Consider the following 24,079-nt stretch of genomic DNA (forward strand, 5'->3'; position numbering starts at 1 on the left):
CAGTGTTCAAGAAGACACTTGAGGATTCTTAGTAAACACAGATTAAAGCAGTAAGCCATGATAGACTGTGCTACAGTAAATCTGTCACAAAAATCATGTAAATATTGGAAAATATGTGGTGTAATACGATAAAACCCGTCAATGTTCAGTAAAAGTTAAAAACCAAAGTGGGACATTTTGCCCTAAAGAATATCTAGTGTGTGCACCCAGATTTATTAATAATAATCAAAATGAACAAATCCTCTGCCAGTAATATAATTGGGTAAATGTTTAATTTTCTCTTTAATTCGTTTTTATTGTGTTTTTATTAAATGCATAATATATAAAAGGCAATGAGAAATTAGGAAATATATAAACTCTAGATGAATGGAAAAAAAAAAAAAAAATATATATATATATATATATATATATATATATAAATATTGTGAACAGTTTCAAATGTAAAATGTACAAAACTAAGAACAAAAGGATAATGATTTGCGATATATTATATTATATTATATTATATTATATTATATTATATTATATTATATTATATTATATTATATTATATTATATTATATATTTTTTGTCACAGATGTGTATATATCAACTCTTTTTCGAACATGGCTCATCCAGTCTGTTTTCTTATCACGAGAAACAAACACACACACACACACAAGGTCCACTGGGTTGAGGGCATAAAATCACAGACACACACATACCCACACACACAGCAGGACAGATAGCCACGGAGGCCAACCTCTGCGCTCCACCTGTGGTTCGCTAACAGAACAAGCTGTCGCTAACGCACACACACACCTGCTATTGCTCTTCCACAGGTATAAAACCTGAGTCACACACACACCTGCTGCTTCATCATAGCTGCAGACACAGCCACACGTTACCAAAGGGAGCAATAAGACAGAGAAAAAGAGACGGCTAAGTATTTTCAGCTACTGTATGCCCTTTTTGTTAGACCTTTTTGACTCTCTGTGTGTGTGTGTGTGTGTTGCACAGCCTTTCTTATTTACACCTTTCCATCTGTGCAATCACACCTCCAAAGTGTGCACCCTGCTGAGTGATGACAGAGTGAGTGAAGGGAGAGAAGAAGAGAAATGGAGGTGAAAGTAGAGAGGGATGGAGGGAAGCAGAGATGCCACTGTGAGTGGAGGAATGGCCGGTCTGAAAACATTTATAGCAGGCTTAATGAGACAACCTGTTTGTCAGACATGCAGAGATTCTCAAGTCCTTCAGGAGAGACTGTGATGCCTGCGCGGTGGTTTTAAACAAGCAGATGTAGACTGAGATTTTTTGGAACAGGTCTTGCTGGAATACCTTCGACGAAAAGTGTGTGAGCAAAGTAGAGTGCTGACCGCAGAACGGTGTAAAGACCTGAGGACGTGCTTGATTAATAGGCACCGTCTGCGAGCAGAGAGAGGGAGAGACTGACTGTGACCATTTTTAGTGACTTTCAGGCGGCGGCTGAGATCATGGATTAATATGAATATATAGATTGTACTCAGAAAATAAGAAGGCAGATTTGAGTCTTGCACTTTAGTGTGATTCATCTCGAAAGACGCTTGGATGAGAGGTTAGCATAACGGATGCATAATTCCACTGGGGGCCGACGAACTGTAATCGCTCAGAGCAAATTTGTGGAAATGATAAATTACACTCGGATCTCACTTTGGGGGTGTCATTTTTCTGTAGTGGTGTGTCACAGTTAAAGGGACAGTACATCCAAAAAGGACAGTTGTTTTATTCAAACACTTGAAAAGATTTGATCAAAGTCAGTCTATAGAGATGAAAGTGATTAAATACTTTAATTAAATTAAAGTGAACAAAAGTGACAGTAAAGACTTTTATGTTACTAAAGATTTCCATTTCAAACAAATGCTGTTCTTTTGAACTTTCTATTCATCAAAGAATTCTGAAAAAAAGTCTCTCTTTTTTAAATATGAACTGTTTTCAACATAAATAAGAAATAATTCCTGAAGAGCAAATCATATTAATAGATTAGATATGATTTCAAGGGATCATGTGACACTCAGGACAAATTGATCTTAAAATGCATTAAAATAGAAATGGATTTAGAATTATAGAAATAGAATTTTAAATGGCAATATTTCAAAATATGTATTTTTTTTTTTTTATCAAATATATGCAGCCTTGGTAAGTATAAGATAATTTTTTTTTTAAAACATTTGTAAAAAAGAATCTTACTTGTCCTTAACTTAAAAATGATAGTGTGCATTTTAACCTGTTGCTTTGCCGTGAAAATAGCCATAGAAGCTGCCGTGGGGTTACATGACAAACAGAACAACCAAACACCTTCATGTTCTTCCAAACCTGATCTTTTTTTTTTTTTTTTTTTTTTTGTGAAATAAATCAAGTTGTTTTGAGCGTCTTGTGTTTGAAGTAAGCTGAATAAGCTCATGAGACATGGCTATGCAAAATTTTGTCTTTTTTTAGTTGTGCCCCCTGTCGGCTGGGAGCAGATGGTGTGCGGGAGAGGGAGATTTCTGGATGGGTTTCAGCGACTCAGATTGCTTTTGGGATTAGAGTTTGGTTTAGGTTAGTTCAGTTTGGTTTGGACATGCTGTGCACAGGACCCCTGAGTGTCACTAAGGCTGTGCCAAGGAGCTGTTTGTGTTTGAGCACCCCCTAGTGCTGCTTTCTTGTACTCTGTCTCGCTCTCTCTCTCTCACACACACACACACACACACACAGTACACTCTTATACACACATTCCTGCAAACAGACACAAACAAAAGAGTAGTGTTTATCAAAGAAGTACGCTTCCCCGAGCATGAAACGCCACGGATCAAAGAAGATCTCAAACACGCTTCACAGTGGTAGATTGCTGTTCTCACCTCGCTCTGTAAATCAACTTGCTTAAAAAGCGAGCTGCTTTGATTCGAAGTAATGACCTGTGAAGCGGCTTTATTTACTTCGAAATACACAATTCTTTTATCTGACGATTGGAGTGTGAGGAATTCTGGGTAAATTTGCTGTTTTGCTTTTTCGTGTAAGTGTGTAACTGCAATGTAATCGCATTTATTGGCACTGAACGTGATTACAGCATCGACGGGGAGGCTCATTGCCTGACTGTATTTAGCTCATCAGACCCGGTGCAGAGCTAATATGATCTGTCAGGTGATAATCACACAAACACTTCAAGAAAAGCTCCATTTGCACATTAACGCACTGATAAACACAGCATGTAATTTCAGTGTTGCAAATTAGAAAAGAGAACATTTTGTGGTGCTTTGATGGCCCTTTGCAACTGGTATCATTAAAATCCAGATGTAAATGCACCCGAGACACATCTGAATGGATCATCATATTCGAAGGTGGTCTAAGATGGATTCTGGCCTGATTTGTTTTCGTCGGTTGTAAATTTTTCTGTCAAGCTTTTATCAGTCACTAACACTATATATTTTAATATAACATTGATATCACAAGATCTTCAGTAGCAATAGCTCTTTTAGTCATACCAAGCACTGTTTTGCACTTTTTTGTTTTGCTCTTGCAATGTGCTTCTTTTTTCGTTTTCCTGCTTTTCTGATTTCTGGGTCAATTGCATGACACTTTTTTCTGGATGGACTGTTTTAATGTTTATAAAAATTAATACATTAAAAATATATATATCCAGATACCATCTGGACAGGGGACGTGGTGTTAAGGGGACCTTTGTGTGTGTGTCTTTGTGATTTGGATGTGATAGTGTGATGGATCAGTGTGCGAATGAGGGATTGCGTGGTTGCCAAGGGTACGGCTCTTCTAGCACCTCTCCTCACCCCTTCTCCAAAAAGAGATGGATGACATGGCCCACAGCACCAATTTGGTGGATGACAAGTTCAAAAGCAGACGGATGAGTGAAACAGCCCAGGTGGGCTATTTATAGCTCGCCCGCCTTTCATCCCTCTCCATCCTTGGCTCAGTTTTCCCGCTCATTTTTTTATTCGATGAATTATAGCGGCTCTACCGAAGACAGTCTTTCAGAGGTAACAAGATGCTGTACAGACTCAGGTGTGTGTGTGTGAAGACCTTATGATGAAAGGCTGATCAGGTTTTTACAGTTCTTCTGCTTTCACAAACTTCTCATAACCAAGTTAACAGCCTAAAATAACTCCAGTTGTAATATTTAAGCCCAGATGTAATCTGCAAAATTCTGTCAAGTGAGTTTACCAGAATACCAAAATCTTATTTGTAGGTGAAAGCAGAATTACATGAGGCAACAACTACTCTGTAGAAGTTTATAAATGACAGGTTTTTCAGTTTTACCAACCCGATCTCACGGCAATTCATACATTTTTCACAAGGTGGCTTATTCGTACGAATTCGTACGACCACACTTGTACAAATTCATACCATTGTTGCCAAATCGTACGTTTTTTTACGAGTTGCACAATTCGTATGAATTTGTACGAATGACCTACACCTAACCCCGCCCCTAAACCTAACCGTCACTGGGGTCGTATAAAATCGTACGAGTGAGGTCTTACAAATTCGTACGAATAAGCCACCTCGTAAAATACGTACGAATTGGTCGTGAGATAGCGTTGGTTTTACTGAGATTTCTGTGTGCATATTCATATATATATTGAGTTATGGGGGATTTGTGGGGTCTGACCCTCCTAAAGGCTTTAACCTCACAAAATAAACTCAAAACATAAAATTTAAAGGGGAGTCTTACTTCAGTACTTGTTTTAAGTATGTACACAAGTATATTTATACAAGTCAATATTAAATATATGAATAAAATTTTACAAAATAGATGCAAACAATAGAAGTCGGATGTAAACATAGTTTAATATAGTTTAGCAACAGTACAAATGCTGTCAAGTGTTGTCAAACAGATTAAAAAAAGTGTTTGATGTTTCAGAAAATTGACATTTAGCACCATCAAACTGTCATTGTACAAGATAAATCTTAATGAATTGACACTTAGCCATATCAAATTAGGCGTATGCATGATAAATATATGCTTTAAAGGTATTGTTCATTGTTAGTTCATGATACTTAATCTTACTGAAAATTTTTAAATCATCAGAATTGCTGTGTAATTCTCCCATTCCTCATATCTGAAGCTGAAATTAGTGTTTTATACCTCATGTATGCCAGAATGGTGTAAAATCCAATCAATATTTGATGTTTCTCTTGGAGAAAATAAAATTCAGAAGACCAAAATCTGCTAATACAACTTTGGAATCCTTCGTGTATCATTAGTATAAACACACACACACACACACACACACACACTGACTATGGAAACTCAGAGATACTATAACTGGATTAGGGAGAAATATGGCATCTGCATCTGTCTTGCCCAAGGCCTGCTTGACTAATTGTCCTCTGGGCTCGGGTCTGTAGGTGGAATGAAGTGTCAAATTGGAGCTTGTCTATGAATATATATATGCATGTGTGTCTGTGTGAATAATTTAGCTGGATTATGTGTTTGTATGTTTAGCTCTGAGCTGAAAAAAAGGGCAATAAGGCTCTCGTTTGACAAATGTTTGTGTTTCCTTTCTCATGCGAATGTTTGTGTGCTCTGCCTTTCTTCCAGGGCTACAAAGACAATCAATGGAACTGACTGAGGCTGAGTCAGATCTGTATTTATAAAAATGCTGTTTTTTTCTGACAGACTTTCATTGCGTGGGTGTATAAATAACCTGTCTTCTTCTGAATGTTGTGCATAAGCATGGGTGAATTTCACAAAACCTGTCAAGGACATGTCCGGGTCATGATAGGATGATTTACAGGGATGAGAAGCATCCTTGCGTTGGTGGTTTTGATCTGTTCTTCTAGTGTGGATCTCCAAATGCAATCTACATTATTGTCTATAGTATGGGCCAACACTGTTTGCAGTAATGAGAATCATCATTTAGAATCATGAGACGTAAAACGAATAATAATAATAAATAATGACCGTAATGACAATTTGAGATTGGAATGTATAAAAAAAAAAAAAGGAAACTGTGTATTTTTATAGTCATAATTGCAACATGTTTTAGCAAGTAAGAGAAAGTTGCATTTATATCTAATTTTAGGATTATCACAATTTCAACTTTACACGTAAGAACGTGGGAGTGTTTATGTGTGTATTTGTGTGTCAGCTAGACAGACAGCTACAGATGCTGTGGTGAGAAGGTCGGTTGGCACAGATTGAAGCACTGCTGGAACCATTGTCGGACACACCTGAGCAGTGCTAAGCATTCCCTCAATGCTCTGTGGACATTTTCCAAAACATTATTGCAGCATTATGCCACTTGACATCAGCGCCATACACTGTGACCTCTGCTAGTGCCTCAGTGATGTTATATCTATTCATGTTCTGCCATCAGAACCTGCTTTCTTTCTCCCGCACTGTATTATTGCACGTTGGCCTTTGCCATTTGATGAGGAGTTTTCCTTTGTGATAATGTCAGGGACAGCTCATTGATTTGACCTCGCTCGCTTGCCGTATGTTCAAATAGTTTCCCTCGGAAATAGAGGAATGAAAGAATGAAGCCATTTCTCACAGTCACCACTTTCCATAGCTGCTCTGTTTTGACAGCATAGAGGTTAAATTATACAGGTATGTTATACTACTGATTATAGATACCGTTTAGGAAGACAGCAGATGGTCAAGAGTGTATGTGTGAATCATAAATGTTTTATAGAAGCGTAACTGTAGCGGTCATAGAACATTAAACATGGCATGCCGGTGGACATGTGTTAATGGACTCGACTGCTCATGTGAGCACCTGCTGCAGGTATTTAGCAGAAATAATGTCGTCTTATCCTCATGTGGACTCTGGATTCCCCAGATAGTTTTCTCAGATCATTAGCGTTGGTGTTAGCGATGGCCTTATTAGCTTGTCCAGAACTCATCCCGGCTAGTTCTTTTGTACTTTGAGACACAAAATGTGTTCTTATTCACTAATCGAACTGATTTTGTTTACTTTGCATCCATGTTGCAGAAGTAGTGTGAATATTAGCAGTTAATAACCTATTGGTAGCTGTAAGCAAATCCAATAAGCCACAAATGTAAGCATAATATTTTTATATTCCATCAACATAAGCAATTAAAAGAAGAGAAAACACATAAAGTGAATTTGAGTGGTCTTTTCCCTTCTGCCCAAATTTGTGAATGTTTTTTCTTTGAGTTTTAGCTATGCCAGTGAAAATTCCATGTGGACCGTCTGTTGCTTATGCACAATATTGTAGTTATACAGTGAGAAATGGTTGAAAAATGTTTTTTTTTTTTTTTTTTCTCCCCTTTTCCTCAGTCTACTGCGCGAGGCAGGGGAGCTCCCACGGTTCAGTCCGGTAGGTCATTAGCATCCACACATAATAGCAGCTATGTGATCATAATTATGCTGATTAGCCCTTAGTCATGACGTAAGTCCTATTGGACCGAAAGCAATACGTAAACACATTAAAATCTACTCTGGATACAACAAAATCACATAAAACAAACACATCCAGAGCTTCAATTATGGCTGGAGATGGTGCAGTTATTATTTCCCATAGTTAATACTGCTTTTTTAATTTGCATAGAAAGAGAACTGAGAATGGAAACTGCCTGTTCTGTGATGACGGCCCAAAGGGGCCTAGCTACACAAGTTTTGTGCATCATTGCATTCCAACATATGTCAGTGCAATTTTTAATGTAATACAAGTGCACATTGCTGCAAGAGGCACTGCAGCGTACTTGACGTTAACTAATATCGTTTTTCTATGGTGTTTGAAGCTTGTTTAATCTTGATTTATTGGCACCTAGCAAATGTTAGCAGCAATAACATTATGATCAGGTTTGTCTCTCATGTCGCATACTGTCCTTGTGGATTGTCGTGTCAAAACGCAGTTTTTAATGCAATATAAGTGTGCATTGCTGCAACGGGAACTATAACGAACTTTAGCGTAAATGCTATCATCCATTCCCTCTTTCAAGTCAACTGTCATGGTGAAGCAAATGCTTGGACTTGGCTTTGCTGATTAGTTAAAGTTTGTACAGTAGCTATGTCGCTACAGTAAGCATACTTGTTACCATTAGTTTTGTCTTTATGTTAACGCTTCATATATTCATCAGCTTATTGAATGCGTTTGCATACTCAAGTCTACTCATGTCCTAAAACAATTAAGCAACCTGCTCTATTTTTGAGGAGAGAAGATTTCACTGCTGTTAAGCATCTTGTTATAAATTAGCATCTCAAGCTCTTTTCTCCTCTATTGATCATTTACTCTGATTGAGTCGCTGTAGGGGAATGAGATTGCTCTAATTGATTGGGCTATGAGTTTATCATGTTTGCCCATGATAGCTTATTCACCCTCCTCTATTTCAATGTCAGTGCACCCAACCAAGTCACATTCCTTGTTTTCACCATCAGAGATGACCCCGCTCTGTTCCTCCTCCATATCTCTTCGTGTTTCACACACTGATCCCTGAGCCATGACACAAACGGCATCACCAGGCACAACACCCAGCGGTGTAACAATGTCCATTCTGTCCGTATAATAATCATTAAGTGTGATTTTCTCTGGAAATCGAACACCTTGTGCTTCGTGCACGTAAAGTATTTTTTTTCATGCACACAAAAGTGAGCTCAGAGCTTTACCTCTGATTGATCTGCTGTGAGTCAGTGGAGCAAGAGGCCATTCTGTGGGTTTATAAGAAAAGATAAGAGACCCTTATCATCTCTTCCTCTCTCTCTTCTTCACTTTTATACCTCAACTAGAAGTTGCATTTGAATGCCAGGAGAACATCTTTCATTATCAGGTCAAGGTCTTTGTATCTGCTTGTGCTAAGAGCTCGGGAGAAGAAAGCATTTGTTGATGCAATAAACTCTGTGTATCTGCCTCGCCTTTAGCCTAACTCGAATAGGGGACATCCCTGATATGAGTCTGAATGAGTGTGTCTGTCCGCAAAATGTCTGTGTGTTTTAGAGTCCAAGAGAGTCAAAGGAGGTAGGATGGTAGGATGGGATAAAACAGATCATCGAGCATTCATGGGAGGGATAAGGAAAGCATAGACAGAATTATTGATGATGGAGGAGGGGGTCTTGTGTGAAGCTTCCAACCGCCGTGGCATAAAGCATTCACAAAAGCCTTTCATGGAACCCTTAGTTGTGAGATTTCACCTACAGTGCTGCGCCTGTCCGCAGGAAAGGAGAACGAGATCTCAGGAGTGCCACTCATGCATGACAAACACAACCCGTTTGTTTTGCTTCCTTCACTTAGATGAGTTGCAAATCCGTGTTAAGACTTAATGAGTGGAAATAAGGTGGCAAGAGCATGTTGCTTTAACCTGACCAGTCACAATCACATCTGTACACCACAAATTTTCTAAGCGATCAGACTTACAGTTTTCTCTTGGTGGTCGATAAAAGTTCAACAGCTAGGTGATAAGTGCAATCCTCTCTAAGCAGGGCCCTAGCTGGGTTGTACGGTGTGCACACAGAACCCAGCGCACAGGTTCTGAATTAAGCTCTTTCACGTCTTTTTGTGCTTGATTGTTTGTATCAGTGAGGTGTATTTGTTCATTCAAGTGCGGGACATGAGAGAACTCAGTTAGCTGTTTGCACACTGTCTGAAATGCAGCTCTCTGTGTGCACAACGAACACAGCAGGTATTCAGTTCTTTCGTGTCTTCATGTTTTGAGTTCTTTTATGTCTTATGCTTGAATGCTTTAAAATCTCTTGATAGTTAAAATTGCCAAGGCTTATAGGACATGCAAATGATAATCTTTCATGATGATGTACAGCAGTCTAGATTAAGTGTTTACACAACACTGTGTTTACTTACATGACAATGCTGTTAAGGGGGCCTGGAACTGCGTACTTTTGAAAAGTTTGTTTGTGAATTGTGATTTTAGACGCAGTCAAAACACTACAGAACAATAAAACGCGGAGAGTGATTGTTTCTCCATCAGGTGGGACTGTGAATAACAATTAGAGCCAGTTAAATGGAACACACTCATCAATAACTCTCAGTATTCTAATGAGCACCACATTCAACTTGATAAGCATATTTCATCTCCAATCAGTCCAGAGCTTCATGAAGCAATCTCACTGTCTCTTTTCCGCTCATCCACCCTTCTTCTCTCATTTCACATAACGCTAGAGCCAAAGAGTGGAGATATGGACTCATAAAGAAAGCATGGAGAAAAGAAATAGAGGGCTTTACTTATTTCATGGTCATGCTATGAGTGTTTCTTTCATTCTCTCTGTCTCTCTCATTGGATTTCGTCCACATCCTGTAATCTGTAAGACTTTGTTTGGGTGTGCATGTTTTTAGAGCTGTTTACTCACAGTCTTTTTCTATGCTGACTGATTGGATCCTAACTGCACTGTGGCCGTCAAGGTGTCGAAGTCAGAAGAGGACAGAGGGATGCATATGTGTGTGTTTGTGATTGCCTTTTATATTGGGCTGCAGTGAAGTGCTAGTGATGATCTAAACTGCAATAGCTTGCTCAGTGTTCTGTGTGTGTAATGGTTGCCAGTGCAGGTCGGCTGGGTTAATAGGGATGCTGTCATACATAACAGTACTGGACAGTGAGCAGCAAAGAAATGACAAACGCAGAGAGCAAATTAGAGTCCTTGCTGTCCCCTCTAGTTTGCTACACACACACCTGACAGTGCAAGGTCAATGTCTTTTATTACGTACAGGCTGGCCGCAGAGCAATGTGATGCTCCAGCGAGAGCACACACACACTTAGCAAATAACAGCTTAGTGTGCGGATTTGGATTAGCAGCTAGTGGCCAACATATTCATCACGTACACAAATCTAATTATGAGAGTAATTGCCTACAAGAGACTTTATTGGTCTCTTATAATGAGTCTATTGTCTGTCGTTGCAGGGAATCACAAAGCTCTCTATTGATCAGTCATGAATAGCTCATGTAACCATTAATATGGATATTTTCCAGGGCTCTGAATGACTGTCGACCATGGTACAAAGCAGAAACGAGAGCCTCTTAACTCTTTGCATGACTTGTCTTTCTCCCTTTCTCTCTCACTGGCTTATTTAATTACAGGCGTTTAATTGGAGAGGTCGACTCGGTGCCGTCCGTAATTATGGCTCAGGCTTTGTCGCATCAGGCCCCTTCAGCTCATATTCTCAATGCCGTAATTCAGTTAGACCCTTCACTTAGAGCACGGAAGCCTCTCAGCGCCGTCACGGCACACTACACTCCGCTTTCAGAAATGCACAATTGTAATTGTAATTTTTTTAGTTCTTTAAAATTATTGCATATGTCCTTTGAGAAGAGATGTGTGCAGGTGGAAATAAATGTGCAGCTCAACTGTGTTTTAAAACACTGTACATTTGAATATCCACGATGTATTCTGTAACTTCTTTTTCGTCTTAAAGTGACAGGGGTATTTTAAAGAATGTTTGTCAATGAGGTCCAAAACAACCATGCTGGACCCTTTATTTGACTTTTATTGTATGGATTTATTGGTGTAGCTAATATAGTCATAATGCTTTTTGAGGGCATACCCGATTCTTCAACACTTGAAAGATAGAAGTCTTGGCTCATGGTGATGCCCTTAAACATTTTATATAAATTCACGTGTAAAAATTCCAAAAACACAAATTTGTGATTACAGCAAAAATACTGTGGAGGTGTTTTGACATTTAGGCCTACCATGGTAAAACATTATTACAATATTTGTTTGCATTTGCATGCTACTTGCTTGTGATATTCCTCGATTGTTAGTCACTTCAGATAAAAGCATCTTATGAATGAATATATGTCCAAGTAGTTTAAAACATGCCAAAAAAATAATAATAAAACACATGGTAATATCATGGTATAAGTGCAACTAGTAAACATCGCCCTTAAAATGTTAACGTAGTGTCATTGCGATGACAGCTTTTGGATTGAGATACACCAGGATGGTTTCATTCTGTTGACTAATGCCAGTGACGGAGTTGGTTTGTCACACGTTGGCCTGCTTTAAAAGATGAAGAGGAGGTGGTACAACAGAAGGGGAGTGTGTTTGTTGGAACAAGAATGTAATCTTGCAAGTACTGTGTGTTCCCAAGACAGCATGTTCATATGAATGCCATTTTAGGAAGACATTTTGTGTAATATGAGTGCTTTGTATCATTGTAATGGTTATTATTAAATGTAATCTTATATTCAGTGTTGGGAAAGTAGGTCAGAGAACTTCATAGGATGAAAGAACTTCATAGCATAGCTACTTTGTAGCATGAAACTCAGCCCACACACACACGCAGCTCTTCCCACCACATGCGAACACTCATTTTTTAACATCAAGTTAAAAGTTTGGGGATGTTAATGCTTTATGAGGAAAAAAGCCTGGGGTCAAATAAAGAAAAAAATATATTTTCATAGAAATTGGGGAGTCAATGTTTGCCCCATGCTATATGATTCCCTAGTGCCCCCTAGTGCTGCCATCTGGGATCATGCTGAGCTGGTAAAAAAATGAAGTGTGTTGCTGACCGAAGCAATAATTAAACCCAGCTAGTGAAGATCAGAAATATTTCTGCAATTTCAGGAGCAATGAAATGTCTTTTTTTCACATAACTTTTATACAATTATTTTATTATTATTATTATTATTATTAAAATAAAATTTGATTTTTTTTTTCATGGGATTTGAAATGAGGCTGAAAAGGCCTTGAAGAAAAATATTGAAAATTCTCTAAGAATTTTTTTTTTCTGTAATTGTTTATAATATCTGGTATAATCTTTAATGTACTAATGTACTTTTACATACACACACACACACACACACACACACACACACGCACACACACACACACACACACACACATATATATATATATATATATATATATATAATGTCAGTGTATTTAATTAAAGATCAGATATTATAACCTTTAATACTACATTTTTTAAAATGTTTTGGGGAAAGAAAAGTTTAAAGAAAATGAAAAATTTTTTTTAAAAAAAAGTTGTATTGACTGGAATTCTGGATTTTAAAAAAGACCATGATGTCATGATAGATTGATAGATAGAGTTCCGGATTTTCATTGTTTGATTTGTCACTTAACTGTTGCCGCTGACCCATATCTATGTTCTTTTTTTATGTGTTACAGATATGGAGACATGGTTCCTAAGACCATCATGGGAAAGATCTTTGGCTCTGTTTGTTCTTTGAGTGGCGTGTTGGTGATCGCTCTTCCCGTTCCCGTCATTGTGTCCAATTTCAGTCGGATCTACCATCAGAGTCAGCGTGCAGAGAAGCGTCGTGCTCAAAAGGTACCCTAGACGGGCCACCCACGACCCCAGCGTGGGTCCACGGCCTCTGATCTCACAGAGTTATAGGGAACTGGGCTCAAAAGTAGATGTTCTCTTGAAATACAATCCGGTCTGGCTGTGGCAAAGAGACCCTGACAGAACCGTGTACACACAAACACAGAAAAATGACACTGGGATAGTGTTTAATACAACATGGCACAATGTGCTTGTGACCCAGATGTCTGCACGCTGAGTGGTGTGTGTGTCTCTGTGGTTTGTTAACTGCAGGTATCTGTGGAACCATCATTTCTAATGCATGCCCAGATCACATCCCATACTTCAGCACAGCACAGCAGACAAAAACACAAACACACAGAAACAAGACAGGCAGAGAAACTTTGACAATGGCAGATATAAAAAAAGGATGAGAAAGAGTCTAAATAGAAATAAAAAGGAAACGGCCACATACACACTGCACAGTTTTGGTTGTATTTAAAGAGAAAGAAAAAAGGACATTAGTTGAAAATGTACTCACTATCAGGCCATCCAAGATGTAGATTAATTAGTTTTCTTAATAAGAACGGATTTGGAGAAATTGAGAATTACATCTCACTTGCTCACCAATGGATCCTCTGCAGTGGATGGGTGCCGTCAGAATGAGAGTCCAAACAGCTGATAAAAACATCACAATAATCCACAAGTAATCCACAAGGCTCCAGTCCATCAATGAACATCTTGTGAAGTGAAAAGCTGTGTGTTTGTAGGAAACAAATCCATCATTGAGGCATTTTTACATCAAACCGTTGCTTCTGGCAAAAATACCAATTCATAATCCATAACAACACTTTGCATCTTGAAAAAGTCCATCTGCTGCCATCAAAATCCACTGGTATATTTGTTTAAACCAATTTTGGACAGTTTTCACTTGATCAACAAGACTTGATCTGTGCATATTTATCTCCTGGGTTACTGAGTGAACTATTCCTTTAAAGGCAAATGTCCTCAATTTTTTTTATGCCATGGACCAGCGAACAAGTAAATAAGTTTAATTGGGTTTGCTCTTATTTGGACTTTGATGTTTGAATAGGCAGCAAGTGGTATGCCACTCAGCTCCAATCAGTGATGATGGAATTTGCATATCCTGATGCTTAGCTTCAGGATTATTTAAAAGAAATGATTCAATTAACTCCGAGACCTCAATTAATCTGATTACTTTCGCAATTAAATTGAAATGTAAGTTTTACAGCCCATCTGCACAGTGACTGCCATAATCAGTGAAGCTGTCCACATGCACACACTGCATTTATAGTCGATGCATTAGCCTGCGGTTTAGACATCTGAATTCATTACGGCAGGAGTGTTGTGATCTGTCATTACATCTGTCATGAGTATTCCTGTCATAAATCATCATTTCATGTCTGTAAGCAAAATGGTGATTGACGTAGTTGTTTAAACCTTTTCTTGAGAGCGAAGGTTAGCAACATCAGTCAGTGTTTCCTGAACCACATTCAACTGTTTATGCTCTTAAGTCGTTTAAACCAGTTTTGTTCATACTATGCAATTATTTGGTCATCATCAAACTTAAATGATAGAACTGTGTGTGTACAGAATTAGATTAAGCACTAATAAGGGGAGACACGACTGTATATAGCTGCAGTGTGTACGTGGCCAATGAGACCAGGCACAGGAAGAACAGATGCTGTGTTCTGTAACCAGTTCTCCTTTGGGAGTGATCAAAAAAACGCAGACGTGGTGACATCACATCATATCTCATTAGATGAGTGTCTTCTCTTAATTTAGCTGTTTGACTCCAGCCACCCCATGGGAGACAAAAACAGTATAACAGTATATCCCACTCCTCCTCTGCACACACACACACACACACACACACAGAGAGAGAGATAAACAGTACAACCAGTCCACCCAAGAACAACAGTCTGTTTTTTAGATTAACTAGGGACTGAGAACGAGAGTAGGAGAGGGAGAAGTGAGAAAGGCCGTTAGGATTGTAAAAATACCCAAATTTCAGTTATTGATACTAGTACTACTGAAATTTAACAATACCATTTATCTGGAGATGTAAAGAGAAAAGCCTATGATGTTTTTAGTTTTCTTTTTTTTTTTTTGAAGAAGAAGAAGAAGAAACCTCTTTTTCTTATCAAGTCTTCATTTATTTGATCAAAATACCATAAAAACAATAATATTGTGAAATATTATTACAATTGAAAATAGCTGTTTTTCTATTTGTATACATTTTAACATTGAATTGAATCCAAATCTGTATTTTCAGCATCCATTACTCCTGTCTTCAGTGTCACATGATCCTTCGGATACCAATCTAATTCTGATTTGGTGCTCAAGAAACATTTCTTATTATCAGTTTTGAAAACTTAAGATTTTTGTGGAAACAGTGATATTTTTTTTTTTTTTTTAGGATTCTTTGATAAATAGAATGTTCGAAAGAATAAGCTATTATTGGAAGTATAAATCTTTTGTGACATTATAAATAAATTTTCTGTTATTTATGGTCAGTTTAATGCATCCTTGCTGAATAAAAACTATTTCATTTTTTTTGTTTGTTTTGTTTTTGTTTTAATTTGTTTTTATATTATTATTATTATTATTTGTTTTTTTTACATTTTTATATTTAGGATATGGTATCAAACTTTTATTATGCAATATATATATATATATACTTTTGATGTCCCTCAAGGGAAAAATGATACATTACCATTCTTCATGTTGGACATGAGCATGCAACCTCCAGTCAATCATTGATCACATTTACACACATATTGACCATGAGACATGAGCATGCAGATCTCCGGTCACACCACGATTACACACATTGACCACAGGAAGAGGAAGTAGTAGGCTAAACACCCGTGTGTTTGTCCACCTGAACAGAAAACCAGGCTTGCTAGAATTCGTGCGACGAAGAGCGGTGGCGCTAATGCTTATTTGCAGTACAAACGCAATGGGATGCTGGCAGACGCGGAGGAGGAGGTAACCGTGGAAACCAAATCGCTGGGGTCTCTCTTAATGGAAATTGACATGATGGGCTGGTGCATGTGGACCCCTCTTTCCCTCGGGTCTTTCGCCTCTCTGCCAGGGGGCAGAGGTCCAACAGGGCTGCTGTCCCCATTCAATGCTTCATGGTGTTCCTCTAATTCTCTCTCTCTCTGTCTTCCACTCTTTCTTACGCCTAGACCAGGTGCGCCGGCACCTCTTACTGGTGGCTGGTCATGAGACAATAAATGTGTGACCTCTTGTCCAATGGCAATGTGCATGCGGCTTGGCCTTGCGGGGGCCACGGCCATCCGCTCCAGTACCAACGGGGCCCCCGTTTTTTACTGCAACCCTTTTCCCCATCTCTCAACTACTTGCATTTGGGTTTTGTCTCTTTATTACGTTTTGTATCTTGTCTACTTGTTGTATTAACTGCGTTTTTCAACAGCTACTACTCTTTTGCTCCATACATTATTTAACATGCATTTTTGAATGATTTTCTCACTGCTGTCCGGACTGGCCTGTGCTCCCTCTCTATTTCTCTGTCTTCATGACATCATCAGAACACATTACGCGGAGGAATGCAACTGTCTGAGCTGCATGTCATTGATTGGCCAACGTCTAAATGGGAGGCGGGGTTTAATGTGAGGCAGAGACCACGGGCTTGTTGATCAAGTGCCTGTTGACCATACACGGACTCTTGATAAGCAATGCCTTAGTTCGGGGGTGTCCCATACTGCTTCTGGAGGGCCAATAACCTGTAAAATTGAGCTCCAATCCAACACACTTGAACTGGCTAATGAAGGGCTGCATACGAAATCGCATACTTCCCTACCATAGAATAGGCAAAAACAGAATGTAAAAAGAGTTTGAATTCCAAAGATGTCCAAATTCTCAATATCCATAAAACAGTAGGAAAAAAGTTCTGGGTTGAGGGTGTTTTCCTCCCATTTTTACTTTTCTTTCGATCCTCTCAGAGCAGGGCCCTTGGAATTTTCCTCACCTCCCTTCCTGTTGTGGAACATCTGTTCATTAACTGGCATTCTCAACTCTGGCCCTCAAGGTCCACTTTCCTGCAGTTTAGCTCCAACCCATATCAAACATATCTGAATTACTTTAGGATTACTAGAAAGTTACAGGCAGGTGAGTTTGATAAAGGTTGGTGTTAAACTCTGCTGGAAAGTGGACCTTAAAGGCCAGAGTTGAGAGCTCCTGATGTAGAACATACTTTTTTTTAATGCAAAGTAATTGCTTGTTCAAAAAAAAAAAAAAAAAAAAACCTACTCAGAGACTATTTGATTTTGGAGCTAGCCTAGGTCTTCAAAGATTACTAGAACCTTCCAGGCAAATGTGTTGGTGCTAAACTTTGCAGGACATTGGCCCTTTAGAAGCAGGATTGTGCACCCTTGCCCTAGTCGTCTGGTCAATGCGCCATGCTGATTCATTAAGGCTCTATTGAATTTGGATACAGTGGCCATCATGGTTCAAATACAGAAGACGCTTAACATTTCCATATACCTTTCCAATAATTCACAAGTTCACACTTACATATAATAAACGGAGTAAAGGTTATACTATTTAGTGTGCTGTCCAAGGGGAGGGCTCTGAGCTCGGAATTTGGCCCAAACACAGAGTACTCCCCCCATCCCAGGTTGGGATGCGAATAGTTAGAAGTGATGAGATGAGGTGGTGGAGTGATGCTAGAAAACAATCAATGAACAGAGGCAAGTCAGATGTGTATATATACCACTAATCTTGTTAATTAGGTTAATTATCGAACATGCTCCTCCATAATTTTTTTAATATAACATTATTTAATATATCCTGAATCTGAATATAAATTCAGTAGATATTGACACACACGGAATACTCTTGTTTCTGCTGTCCACTGTCTTTGAACCAAGAGCCATCTGTCAACGCTGCGATCTTGAGAGAACAGGACGTGGCTGTAACCTAGAGCCTACTGTTGTCACAATGAACTTGCTGGATCATTGTGAGAATTCGGGCCTTGCTGTCTTGTCTTTTCTTTCAGTTTCTCTCTGTGCTGATAGGTTGATAAGCAGTGTTTTCTGTTTCCTCATCAAGGCTTCAAAAGAGGCTGGCCAATCTTTGGTATGTAAGATCAACCCCACTTTTGAGACCCAGCACCACCATCTCCTGCACTGCTTGGAGAAAACCACGGTAAGAACCTCAGGAGAAAATTTCACACACAACTGGAAGCTGTTCTCAATAATAGCTTTTGCATTATTTGATCTTCTCCTATACCGGTGTTTTTTCTTAAAGGTCCCGTTTTACGCGCTTTTTTGAAGTTTTGATTGTGTTTACAATGTGCAATATAACATGTGTTCATGTTTCGCGTGTAAAAAAACACAGTATTTTTCACACAGTTCACCTATCTGTATACTGCTGTTTTCACTGTCACAAAAACGGGCTGATGACTTCCTTGGTCTATGAAGCCTCTCCTTCAGAAATACGTAACGAGTTCTGATTGGGCCAGCGGTTCCTGTGCTGTGAATCGACAGCAGCTGAGAGCAGGCTGCCCTCCTGGTAACGTGATTGGGCTAGAACGCACGTGCTGGAGATGTATTTATAGTTACAGGAGCGTTTTTACTGACGAGATGCGCATAAAAACCGCATTTGTTTTTTTGCACAGCCCTAACATCTAGTTAACAAAGCTAAACAGCGTTGCCCTTTGTGTAATAAGTTACAGAAACTGTTAAACGCACCAACTTAAATAATAAAATACACTTACCAGTTGTGGTCCATAAACAACGCCTTCTCCAGACAAAGAGGGAACTGCTCCATCTTTCAAGAATAATGTTTGTGCAAATCCAGCATTAAACTGATTGAGATTGAGAAAGTTGTCCTCAGCAAGCTGTCCTCAGCAAAAATGAGCTGCACATAGTTTTACATGTGCATTATAATTTTCGGGAACCGAGTTAAACATAAATAACCATTAATCTCAAAGTACAGCGTTCCTGGGAAGCCCAAACAAAGATGATTGGACTCAGAGATAAAAAAAAAAACAGCGTTTCAACAACATGGCGACAAAAACAAACAGCTCTTCCTTCTTCTCCGTCGGAGCGCAACAAGGCCACGCCCCCTGTTTGTGAATTCGTGTGGGCGGAGGTTAGTCAAAAAACTGTTTTAGTGACGTCATTACTACAGGAACTAGAGGGCTGTAGTCCAAACGGGTCGTTTTTTGTAGGCAAATTTTGTTAAATCAAATATCTCGCTTGGCATTGAACTTTGAGCTTTAGAATTTTACAGATATTATTTATACTCTAACAGCAACATTACACACTAACTAAAGTTTAATACATGGAATCACGAAGAAGGGGACCTTTAAGTAACTTCAAAAGCTACCTGAAGTAGGTTCAGCTACTGGTCAATTGTCAATATTGGCTTTGTTTAAGTTGAAAATTGTGTTAGCATATGGTGCAAAAAGGCCATGTTTTCTAAAAATAGCTTTGTGTGAAGAACAGCCTGAGTCTTTATTATCTGCAAAACCTGGCAAGATGTGATCGCTTATGACTGACATTAAACATTGTTTTTTTGTGTGCCATATTTGAATTAAACTCTGTTTAAAAACTCTGGCAGGGGTACAGAAGAGGGTGAAAGTGGACAATTTTTTTTTTTTTTGTCTGTACTCTTTAACATTAACCAGTGCCAGTCTTATTCTGCACCTGTGCTTGTGGGTTGGTCAAAAATAAGTGCAGTTTTCTCTCAAGAGAAATCATTAGTCAGACTCTGGCATGAAAATTGAAAATGACAGCAACTGTTGTCCCCTGACTGTGACCCGCTCTGGCTTTCCGAGGGCAATAGACTCGAGACAATTCCAGTCCTGCTGGGTGCCGGACTGCCTGAGAAACAGCCAAAGCTACAGTCAATCTGGATTTAAGGACTCCACTGTTGATACTCTACATACACACACACACTATATTATTAATTTCATTGTTCTAATATAGATTAAGCATATTATGTTTTATTATTACCACATAAACGTCTCATGTTTATGCAATTTGAAACTTTACAACTTTGTATTATTTGTACAATTTAATAATCAGTAAGCACATTAATATAAAAATCAAATGCAGAAATCAGTCCTTAAAGTGATAAATAATTCCCATCTCTTTCTCTCTCTCAGAATCATGAGTTTGTGGATGAGCAAACTTATGAGACAAACTGTATGGAGGTTTCCCTAACGAAGCCATCCATGTCCCGTTCCTCCTCGATGTCCTCCTCTCCACATGGCCTGTCCTCCTGCTGCACGCGCAGAAACAAGCGCAAGAGCTTCAATGTCTCCAATTCCAACATGGTCGGCGGCCGCAGGGGCAGCATACAGGAGCTCAGCACCATCCAGATCAGAGAGAGACCAATGAGCAACAGGTGCTCTCACAACACTCATGCACACTTACACAGACATGAGGTGAAAGAATAGACTGATACTGGTTGCGGTCTGAATATATATAAGCCAGAGCTGTGTCTTATTTAGAAGTGTTTATAATAATGACTATGGTGAGTTTTTTTCCAGTGGAATTAGTAGAAGGGGTTTATGTAGTGCTTATAATCGAGAATGTATTTGTAGAATTAAGTGTATAGTAGTATGCAAAATGTCAGTGGTTCTCAATTCCAGTCCTGGCGACCCACCACCGCACTGCATTTACAAAAGTATTTAATGTCAAACTTCTCTAGTAAGTTTCATCTGTGTGTGAAGATGCTGCAGGTTGTGGCATAGTGCTGATCTGTGAATGAATGTTCCGAAGCAAAGTAGACTTCAGTGGATTTCTTATGCTCAGGGAGTAGGGAGCTGTGTAGGGACCCTGTCAATCGGAACACAGTTCATGCATGGAGCTCTCTTCTTACGAATCAGGTGTGTTAAATAAAAGAGACATGCAAAATATTCAGAGCGGTGGGTCGCCAGCACTTGAATTGAAAACCACTGCAATGTTTAGTACAAAGAATATATAATGCATAGTAGAGCTTAGATTTAGTATGCATATTGTGTAATGCATAATATGCAGAATGTAGTGCATTGTATTATTTAGTATGCAAATGTGAAATTAAGTATGCAGTCTGTAATTGAAATTGAAAGTATTTTGTGTACTTTCGTGTACAGTAAAAGTGTGTAGTGCATCTAGACTGCATATGTAGAATATAGTGGATAAGGCATACTATGCAGTATGATGCAGTTTGCCCATGTAAAATGCATAGTATGGAATATTTAGTGCATAGAATGTAAAATTATTTTGTAGTTAGTCTCTAAATATATGCGATACAGTGTGTAATGCATAGTGTTAGTGTGTAGTGCATAGTGTCTAGTATGCATGATGAACGCAAAGTATAGTGCATAGAATTTAGTGAACTACTATATGCAATACTATGTTACATAATCCAGAATGCATATACTGTATACAACAGTGTATTATGCATACTATACTATATGTAATACAGAGAATGTAGAATGCATATTAGAGCACAGTTTTATTGTGCTTTAGAATGCAGTGTATAGAAATAAGTATACGTAATATGTCAAATACAGTATGTAATGCAAAGTGTGTAGTACATTATAGAATGCAGTATATATGCAGAAGTCCTGTTTAGCACATATGATATAAAGTGTAGTTTATTTGATGTGGGTTCACTGTATATCTGGGTATTTTGGTTGTTCTCATAGTGATTCATGCTGCTGGAATCCTGTAAAGCTCCCCACTATGCCAGCATACTCTGGGAACGTTATCTTGATTCCCTCCAACAGCTGGCGGAATTTGCCCATCAACTGGATTATATTCTCACCCGCCCTTTCTCTCCCTCTTTCTTCCGATGCAGCCGCTCCAGTCTCAATGCCAAGTTTGAAGAGACTGTACCCCTGAATTCAGAAGAGCAGTCCTACATCACTGCCGCTGTCATCAGCATGCCCACCCCGCCCGTGACCACACCCGAGGGCGGAGACTCAGCCAGCTCGCATGACTTTTTGCAAAGCAACATTGTCAGGGTGTCGGCGTTATAGACCGTCTGCCGTGATCATTAGCCATTTTATTTAGCGAGTGGATGCTGGAGCAGAAAATGATCGATGGAGCCCCCTAGTGTAGTGGAGGAGGCACTGCAGCAGGATGGGCCATAGCAGGACCTTTTAATTTTTTATTTTTTAAATCAGCTCTTGCCCAGAGCTCTCCATCTCTGTGAGCTCCATCAGCTCTAACTCTAGGCCCATACATCATGTGACTCACGATGGGGTCCAATAAGCTTACACTCAACCCATAGAGGAAAACAATGTGTTTATTACAGCTTCTATAATTTTTCATTATTGTGAGTCTTTGAATCTTTTGTCTTCAGTTTGATGGGATCGGCAGAAAATTGGGACGAATAAGGAGTGTACCAGCAGGGGCGGGATTTTACAAGCTTTTACACAGCTGTACACACTTTTGATACTACAAAGTAAAGCTGGGCTCTACTAGGGTGTGCTGTCGGATGCTTTTGCGTGCGTGTGTGTGATTGAGATCGATCTCTTGCATGTTTTGCATAAGTCTTTGTCTTTTTTCAATTTGGCATGAGCAATAAGGATTGGCTCTTTCTGTCAGAATGCGTGCTTTTTATTTTTGCCTAGTTAAATAGTATTGATCTTTCCAACCCAATGAGTGTGTAAAAACAGCTGTTTTGAGAGATTAGCCTGTTGATACAGGTGATAAACAAAGAAAACCTTGTATCACACTCTCTCTGTCCCACCCATGTTGTGTTCATTCCTTGCCTGACCTGATGAGACGTTTGTTATACTTTTTTTATTTTAATTCTTTATTAATTAATTTTTTGTTGCAAAAAGCTACACGGAAAAGGAAACACCTTTTGTGTTTCAATATATGTGACTTTCTCAAACTGACAGTGGAGGCTTATGGACTTGAGCTCTAATACTAGCCATTCCATTTTATACTCCAAAGTTTGCAAGTTAACTGTGAAAAGAAAAATAACGTGCTTATTTATTATATTTGTTAAAATTATTGTGCATGTTGTCGTACATATGGTGAAACGGGCCAACTTGGACCAGAGCATAGAGCCCAGCCAGGACTTTTTTTCTTCCCTCCCTTTAAAGATGTACTTTTATCAGCAAACATTCTTAGGTCTGTCTATTATTACTGGATAATGGCATCAATCTGTGTGTGATAACACATTGAGAATCATCCAATCAGGTTCTTAGTACTGTTATGGGGATTATTATATCATTGTGATCAGCCAAACACGCTTAGTGTTGAATATAAAAACGCAAAAATCTCGCAAAGTCACATTCAGGTTTGTTTCACTCCAAAATCAAAAGTGAATAAATTATATTTTGCATAAAAATCGTTTTAAAAGTCATATAAAAAAAAACAAAAACATTTGAATGAAAAATAAGCACACTCCATGCAAAATTTTAGTTCTTTGTATTTGTATTGGTGATTTTCATAACTGTAATACAGTATTTTTTAAAAGCAAATGTATAATGCTTCATAATGATTGTAAAAATACTTCAGAAATTTCAATTATGCCATTTCAGTAATGAAAATTGTATTTTGGCATTTAAGAAATGACAGATTTTCAGATGTTGTGCTTAATTGTCCCTGAAAATAATGCACAAAATCGGTATAGAATTAATGTAAGCAAAATATAATTTATTATGATTTGGGGCAGAAATATGTCTGTGAGATTCATTCAAAATGTGTTATTATTAATGAAATAGTGTTAAAACATTTCTGTGCCTAAAAGATAAATTCTCTCTTCTCTGCCATTTAATGTCTGGAATTGGCAAGAAAATAGACTATAAAGAAGTTTTTTTTTTTTTTTTTTTTTATACCAATGTCAGTGCAATTTGTGGTGAGGAACTCTTAATGCACCTTGCTC

At 38.5% G+C, this 24,079-nt stretch overlaps 1 protein-coding gene across 1 annotated transcript; it reads left to right on the top strand.

Moving 5' to 3' along the window:
- The first annotated feature begins 7,205 nt into the window (after positions 1–7,205).
- LOC113048672 (potassium voltage-gated channel subfamily D member 2-like) lies at positions 7,206–23,553 on the top strand. The gene is made up of 6 exons (XM_026210527.1): positions 7,206–7,296; positions 13,057–13,219; positions 16,106–16,204; positions 18,293–18,388; positions 20,355–20,596; positions 22,037–23,553. Exons 1-6 carry the CDS (start codon positions 7,220–7,222, stop codon positions 22,215–22,217), a joined length of 858 nt encoding a protein of 285 aa, XP_026066312.1. The 5' UTR covers positions 7,206–7,219; the 3' UTR covers positions 22,218–23,553.
- Positions 23,554–24,079: the final 526 nt, after the last annotated feature.

Source organism: Carassius auratus, chromosome 29 (assembly GCF_003368295.1).
Source record: "Carassius auratus strain Wakin chromosome 29, ASM336829v1, whole genome shotgun sequence".
NCBI classification, from domain to species: domain Eukaryota; kingdom Metazoa; phylum Chordata; class Actinopteri; order Cypriniformes; family Cyprinidae; genus Carassius; species Carassius auratus.